Source organism: Anopheles gambiae, chromosome 3 (genome assembly GCF_943734735.2).
Source record: "Anopheles gambiae chromosome 3, idAnoGambNW_F1_1, whole genome shotgun sequence".
In the NCBI taxonomy this organism is placed as follows: Eukaryota; Metazoa; Arthropoda; class Insecta; order Diptera; family Culicidae; genus Anopheles; species Anopheles gambiae.
Window position 1 is genome coordinate 26,018,648 of NC_064602.1, and position 8,487 is coordinate 26,027,134.

Below are 8,487 nucleotides of genomic sequence, written 5' to 3' on the forward strand. Positions count from 1 at the left end.
GCGGACATTTTCCGAACCCGACCGAGACCCATTTCGCACGAGCTTGACCCAGCCTGGTAGGGGAAAAATGAGAACAAAAGAAGAAGAAAAAAACCGCACACCGACTCACACCCATCCAAAGCTGTCGATTTGCATAGCGGGTGCTAAAAGTTTGGACTACCAGCAGAAGCGAACGTTATTATGCAGTGACTTGCTAAAAGCCGAAAGTGGCCATTTGCCATAACGATTCGCCTCGGCGGCGTGTGGCGTTGTGTGAGGAGAGGAAGTTACGGACATGAGTTTTCAGCGTTCAACAAGTTTTAACTTTACTGGGCGAGCTGGTCGTGTTGCGGTATGTTCCGAACAGGGCAGGCGAGTCTGTCGAACAACACTCGTCCAGCTCCAGTCCAAAAGACAAACCAACAGACAACAGCCAACAGTAGCGCGAATCGCATTTGAATTGTTAAAGAACCCTCTGCCCCTTGTCGAGCGCGTCAAGTCCATCAGCGTGACTAGACAAGGCTGACAGTCGAGAGCGCGAGACAGTACGCCCTCTGCTAGGCCAGCTGCAACGCTGCAACCAAAGTGCAGTGCAAGAACAAAGTCAACGATTTTGGCCTGAATTTCTGGACGTTTCGGTATTGCTCCCCGCCGGCCCAAGATGGCGGGTGGGCAACCCTCAACCTTACTTACATTGCAATGCGTGTCACAGTCACAGCGCGCCAGTTCACTCAGCGATGCATGTATAAATAAATTTAAATTGCATCCGTCTATTGTGCGGCAGGGTGTAGTCGAGTGTGCTCTTTTGCTTTTCAGTTTTGGGACCGTTTTTTTTTTGTTTTGTTGCTTTCACCCACTTACCGTAGTCGCGGTCATTGTGCTGTCGCAATTATTTTTAATTGAGTGCTTATTGGACGAAAAAGGACTTCGTGTACCTAACGTTTGCTTTTTTTTAGCGCTCTGTCTCTTGAACTGTTTTTTGTTTTGCACATGAAGGTTTTGAGTGTTGTCGGGGATGTTAAGTGTTTTACATTCACGGGTAAAGCAGACGATGTAGTAGAAAACATTCCGGTAATTTAAAGGATAGTAAACTAGAACATTAAATGTTTTCATGGTTGGTTTTCCAAATGAAAATTGTTCACATTTGCGAAAGTACGGAAAAAGCAAAGTTTTTATGTATTTGCATGCTGCTGGCGACTTCAAAAGTATGTAATATTTCTGACCAATCTATTACGTGATGCCAAATAAAGGTATCAGTAAACCGGCAAGACCTTTTCATCCTCTCTCCAAACACTAACTCACCTTCTCGTTTGGTGAAAAATCGACTCCAACGGTAAAAAACGACAAACTTAATCTATATATAAATTTTCGTTAACGCTGACGCTCGATGTCACACTTTGCGTTACGCTGTTTCTATCTCGCCCGTTCTGCCTTCGCTGCCGTATAACACCATCACGCTCGCACGACCGCACGACGAATACCCCTACCATCGTGAGCACGACCAACGCTGCAGGGGTGCTCAACCGTTTCCTCGCTTTCCGAACTCGACCGAGCAGTGCGCACACTATCGACTCGCCCTTGCGAGCCCCTGCCAGCGCATGCGCGTACGAGCAAGCGAGCGGGCGAGCGAACGATCGAGTTGGCTACGCGATATGATATATTTTTTGACAAAACGAATATCGTTTATTAATACGGTTATAGGTGCGATTTACACTTTTTTAAGTTGATTTCCAGTTTTTTTAGTTTAGTTTGAGTATTAGGTTAATTTCTTTAGGTGCGCATGGTGAAGTATAGTGTAGTGTAGTTTAGAAAAGTGTTGTGTATTGTAGTGTAGTTTAGTACGCAGGGCAGTGTAGATTTAGTGTAAGGAGATTATTTTCGTAACGTACGTTTCGTGTACGTTTTGTGGTTCAATTTGTTGTTCCTGCGTGGAACGTGTGTTCCTGTGTTCCTGTGTTCCTGTGTTTCTGTGTTCCGGCGTTTTCTTGCAATTCTGTTTTTGCTACGATATGGAGCATAATGAGGAAAGTGTGGGCAACGGTTGCCCTATGATTGACATCATGTCAGGTATAATATTTCCTACTTTCTTTTATTCACAGCACTTATCTAAATTTTTTTTTTGTTTTACAATTTTCAACAGCCCCAGTTACAGAACCCTATCCACAAACCATGCAGCCCTCCGTAAGTGATATCGTCTCACAGAATCTCACTCCACCGGAAGAAACTCCGAACGAAAAGAAAGCAAGGCTTCAAAGGAAGCGACAGGCGTTGTACAGGGCCAAGAAGCGCCTCCCGGGTGCAGCTCCTACGCTGGCAGCTGTACAGGACGACCAACAGGCTGTACCTTCAACTTTGGCCGGGTCATCCTTATCAGCAGCTTCTGCAATCCTGCAACAACAACAACGAAGGAATACGGACGACGAATTGCTCAATGAAATCGCTGGACGATACTCCACCCCACCGGATGAAACACCACCCGAGAAGAAGGCAAGGCTCGCCAGAAAGCGACAAGCGCTGTACAGGGCCAAGAAGCGCCTCGCGGGAGCAGCTCCTACGGTGGCAGCTGTACAGGACGACCAACAGGCTGTACCGTCTACTTCGGCCGGGACATCCTTATCAGGAGCTCCAGCAATCTTGCAACAACAACAACTACGAAGGAATATTGACGATGATTTGCTCAATGAAATCGCTGGACGGTACTCCACCCCACCGGATGAAACACCACCCGAGAAGAAGGCAAGGCTCGCCAGAAAGCGACAGGCACTGTACAATGCCAGGAAGCGCATGGTGCAAACTCCGAATGTCGCAACTGTGGTCAACCGCGCCCCAGCACCAGCATCAGCACCAGTACCAGCACCAGCACCAGCACCAACACCAGCATTGGTAGACCCAACTGCAGCAGTTGCTATCCGAGTGCCAATACATCAGCAGCTACAAACATACGTGCGCCATCTTCGCGACCATGAAGCAGATCAGCAGCGACAATTCATAGCCCGGCGTCGTATGACCGGCCATCTGAGAGTAGCACATGGGAACCATGAGTCGTACAGTTGTCCCTCGCTTCATACGCTTGCACCACGCGTACCTTGCAATTTCTGTTCCGCTCTCAAGTGGCCTGGAGAGCCGCCCAGTGTGTGCTGCAACAGTGGACAAGTTGTGCTTCCACCGTTTCCCGAACCGCCAGCAGAGTTGCGCCAACTATTTGACGTGCCGCAATTTCTGCTCAACATCCGGCGATACAATAATGCGTTTGCCTTCACCTCTATCGGTGCCTCAATACGAGGAAATGACCCAGTACGCCAGGATCTACGAGTCGGTCACGGTGGAATTTACAACTATCGCATACAAGGTGCGCTTTGCCATCGAATCGGTTCGCTCGCTGTGCTTCCAGGACGTCCACCATGCTACGCACAGCTGTACTTTTATGATTCAAGCTCGGAGGGTCAGTACGACGAAATGCTGAACGCTCGGGCCATAGCATATGGTAGTGAGCTGAATCGTGAAATATTGGCCATTTTGCAACGTGTTTTTTCGACTCACAATCCGATTGCAGAGATGTTTAAGCATGCGTACGAACGGATGTCTGTTCGAGATGATCTGCGGCTTTGCATCCACTCGCGTATACCAGGCATCGATCAACGGCGTTACAATGCACCGACTGCAGATGAAGTTGGTGGCGTGTTCGTGTGCGATGATACTACCGGAGCCACGGAACATACACGCGATATTGTGCTGCAGCATCGTGCCACAGGATACTTGCAGCCTGTGTTTGATACCAACCAGTTGGCAGATGCACTCCAATACCCGATTCTGTTTCCGCGAGGTGAAACCGGTTGGACTTACGGTATGCCAAAGGTACAGCGCCGAACCAGACAGCAGCAACAACCAAGCAGACCAACAAGTTCGAGCAACGGAGCGGCGCACATAGATGAAAATGATGATGCTGCTGAGGATCCTAATCCTGAGTTGGATGGAGCAGAGCGTTCAGCAAATCAAATAACGCCACGCGAATATGCCGCATATCGCATAGCCTGGCGGGAAAACGCTCAAACGCTTATGCATCGTGCCGGACGATTGTTTCAGCAGTACTGTGTAGACCAGTACTGTAAGATAGAGATGCAGCGGTTGAAATATTTGCGAGAGCACCAGGCACAACTTCGCACTGAGGCGTACACGGGCTTTATGGATCTTGCCGGCGCTGAAGGTACCATCGCGGATCTTCATCCCGATAATTTGCCTAATGTGGCTGTGGAAATCCCTGTAGTGCAAGAACCACCTGTTGCACCCCGTCGTTCCATCATCGATCCGCCCTCGAACCTGTCGCGTACGGGCACGCGTGTTATTCTCGGACCATCATTTGTCGGTAGCAATCGATATATGCGAGCGCAATATCAAGACGCAATGGCTATTGTTCGAGCTTTGGGTAAACCGGACCTGTTTATCACCGTCACGTGCAATCCGAAGTGGCCGGAAATCACACAGTGCCTACTTCCACGTCAGCAGGCCCCGGATCGACCCGATGTTATCGTACGTGTCTTTCGGTTAAAGCTGAAAGCCATACTGAATGACCTAACCATGGGAGTTCTCGGGATTGAGGTAGCTCGCATTCACGTGATCGAGTTCCAAAAACGTGGCCTTCCCCATGCACACATACTCGTGATTCTCGCCGAGGAAGACAAACCGCAGACCCCGGCAGACTACGACAAGATCGTGTCTGCCGAACTTCCTAATCCTGCAACGTCGTCGCAACTGTTCGAGACGGTACAGAGCTGTATGATGCATGGACCGTGTGGGGCTGCCAATCCTGCCGCACCTTGCATGAAGGATGGTACATGCGAAAAAGGGTTCCCAAAGTCATTCTGCGAACAGACGCGCAGCATGGATAATGGCTATCCACAGTACCGTCGTCGTAACAATGGGCGCAGTGTGACGGTGAAAGGAATCGAGCTGGACAACCGGTACGTCGTGCCCTACAACCCATGGTTCACGCATAAGTACAATTGCCACATCAACGTTGAGGTGTGTACTTCGATCAGCAGCGTGAAATATTTGTACAAATACGTGTACAAGGGGCACGACCGTCTGAGCGTTACCCTGGCGGTAGGCAACGATGAAATTCAGCAGCATATCGATGCACGCTACCTTTCACCGACGGACAGCTGCTGGCGAATAATGCGCTTTGAGTTGCAAGCAAAAACGCACACCGTTGTTACACTGCCTATCCATCTGGAAAATCAACAGAACGTGTTTTTCCGGGCAAACGAAACCGTTTCGTGCGTATTAAACCGTGGTAACCATACCATGTTGACACGATTCTTCCAGCTGGCGGCACATGACAACTTTGCCAGAGCGCTCCTGTATCACGATGTCCCGACGTACTACCGGTACGCGAAACCAACTGCGAACCAGCGACTACCGTGGCAGGAACCGGGAACAAAGCACTGGATCCGTCGCATACGTACCGGGCACAAGACAGTGATCGGCCGAATGGTGTCCTGTAGCATGCAGCTTATGGAACGCTACTGCTTACGGTTGCTTCTTTGCTACCGCAAGGGTCCAACATCGTACGAGGATCTGCGTACTGTTAACGGTTCGGTGTGCGAAACGTTTCAGCAGGCTGCCATCAACGAAGGGCTGCTTGAGGATGATTCCGAGTGGGATCGTGCTCTAGAAGAAGCGGCCACTTATCGTATGCCCGCCCAGTTGCGCCATTTCTTCGCACTCATCCTTTCGTCTGGGATGCCACAAAACCCGCGCACCCTGTGGGAAAGCTATGCGAGTGAAATGAGTGAAGATTTTCACCACCGCAATCGCGACCGGTACACGACGGAGGAATCCGACCTGAATAAGCTGCTACGTGATGTTGAACACTTCCGGGCGCTGAGTGACATCGATCGCTACCTGCGCGGTACGACGCCATCGAAGGATTTGACCAGTTTCCCAGGAATGCCTCAGCTTTCGGAGTATGAACACGTTCAGGCACACATCATGGACGATGATGATGTCAACGAGTTCATTATCGCTGAACGATCGTATCTGATCACGGATCTCGATGCTACCCTTGCCACCGTACATCAGCTCAACGACGAACAACGCATGGTGTACGAAACGGTCACGGCGGCAATCGATCGTCAATTAGCGACGGCGGCAAGCCAAGCGAACGCTGGTGACCAACGGTTATTCTTCCTGGATGGCCCTGGTGGAACGGGTAAATCTTTTTTGGTAGAAAAGATACTGGCACACGTCCGTCGCTGCGGAGAAATTGCGCTCGCAACTGCAGCAAGCGGCATAGCAGCACTGTTGCTTACAGGAGGGAAAACAGTACACTCCACGTTTAAGTTGCCGCTGGACTTAAACAATCATTCCACCTGTAGCATTACGGTTCAGTCGAAACGGGCCGAAATGCTTCGACAAACAGCACTGATCGTTTGGGATGAGGCGTCGATGAGCAGTCGGTTTGCTCTCGAAGCAGTCGATCGGACCCTGCAGGACATAACGGGTGTGCAGCTTCCTTTCGGCGGTAAGGTGGTGCTGCTGTCCGGTGACTTTCGGCAAATTTTACCGATCGTACCGAAGGGCACGGATGCACAAATCATCAACGAGTGCATCAAGAAGAGCACATTATGGCCCCTGTTTAGGTCGCTACAATTGCGCGATAACATGCGGGTACGCACGGCACCAAACGCGAACCAAGCCAGTGAGTTGCGAGATTTTGCCAACCTTCTGCTTCGTATCGGTGAAGGACGGCACGATACGTTTGCAGGACTGGATCCATCGTTGGCAAAAATACCGCACGATATGATTGTGCCCCATACTGCGAATCCGACAAACGACCTTAACACCCTGATCGACAAAATCTACCCGGACATGCAACGGCACTTCCAACATCCGTCATTCTTTTCGGATCGGGCTATTCTGTCGCCGCTTAACGTGGATGTTGCCAGCGTGAACAACCTGGTCCTAGACCGAATTCCTGGACCGGAACAGGAGTACCGTTCGGTCGATACATTGGTCAACCCGGAGGAACACGAGCATCTGCAACTTCCTTCCGAATACTTGAACACACTCAATGTCAGCGGCATCCCAGTGCATCGCTTGCGGCTGAAACGATTTGCACCAGTACTTTTATTGCGCAATCTTAATTCCGACATGGGATTGTGTAACGGTACGCGTTTGCAAATTGTAGGCCTAAAGCGAAACTGTTTACACGCTAAAATTCTGACAGGCACGCGGAGAGACGAAGACGTCCTGCTTCCACGGATCTTCTGTGACAGCAACGATAAGGGTCACCCGTTCCAGATCCGCCGTAAACAGTTTCCGGTGCAAGTGTGCTTTGCGATGACCATCAACAAGTCGCAAGGGCAATCGCTTCACCATTTGGGCCTATATCTGCCGCAAGATGTTTTCGCCCATGGCCAGCTATACGTTGCACTCTCGCGGGTGACATCACGAGCGAACATTGCTGTGCTGATACCGAACCCGAAACGCGCTGACGAGGAAGGTGTCTCCACAAGCAACATCGTCTACCGAGAGGTCGTTGACAGATGATTCTTCTACTGAACCAGAGTGTGACGTAATTACTGAAAACAGAAAATTAGACATTACATAAATATAAATATCCATTCTTTCAGTTTGAACCGGCTATTCACTAACAATACATCTACCAGAACCTAGAACAAGACGGCAGCAAAATACAAACAATACATGTGTACATCTTCCTTGGCTATCCTTACTGCATTTTCGTTTCATGCAGCGCCTGCAACCAAAACGATCACGTAAACGACGGGACAATCAATTGAACTTCCATGCTGGAAGGTGGAGCTTTACTTCATGCACCACGTTCCATGCGCACCTGACTTTGACTGAACACCCCACATTTCCAGGCTCTCCAGCAATCTTTCCTTGGAATGCCATGAGACTTCCAATTTCCACGAGGAACGAGGTGGCATGCTCCAGTTGTTTCTGTGCAGCCTGGAGTTTCCGTGCGTAGCACTGTAACCGGGCCTCTTAAGCTAGTCAATAACAAATTTCCTTTTCCGGACCAGCCCAGCCGTTACGCGACAGTTCGTCTTCTCCACCTGATATTTCTTCCCCGCTCTCGCGGGTTTTACATTTTCCATTGTTTTTCATGCTGACACTGCCACGCTTGTTAGCTGCTAGTTTTTTTTCCCCTCCATTCCACTGCGAACGAGCGAAAAGTTCCTGTTTGCTAACGTCCATCCCGGCGAACCCCCACTGAAGGTCTTATCGAGTTTCACATGATCGGGCGTGTGATCGATCGCTGGCCGGGAAATCGAACCCGCCAAACCGACCGGTTAACCCGGATGAACGCACCGCCGCTCGCTTGGTTTTTTCTCTCTCGCTCTCACCCGGTCGGCAAACAACAAATTGCGCTGAAATCCATCAACCGCACCCGGCGAGTCCGTCAGCGAAGTGCTAATGAAACATAAAATCCACCATGAAAGCCGTGTCACACTCACACACACGCACGGGGGGTATGATATTTGA

The 8,487-nt window shown here is 50.1% G+C and overlaps 1 protein-coding gene across 1 annotated transcript; it reads left to right on the forward strand.

The window, feature by feature from the left end:
* Nucleotides 1–1,336: 1,336 nt before the first annotated feature.
* Nucleotides 1,337–7,707, forward strand: LOC133393679 (uncharacterized). Its single transcript, XM_061659618.1, has 2 exons — nucleotides 1,337–2,046; nucleotides 2,120–7,707. The coding sequence occupies exons 1-2, from the start codon at nucleotides 1,989–1,991 to the stop codon at nucleotides 7,525–7,527; spliced, it is 5,466 nt and encodes a 1,821-aa protein (XP_061515602.1). The 5' UTR covers nucleotides 1,337–1,988; the 3' UTR covers nucleotides 7,528–7,707.
* The last annotated feature ends 780 nt before the right edge of the window (nucleotides 7,708–8,487 follow it).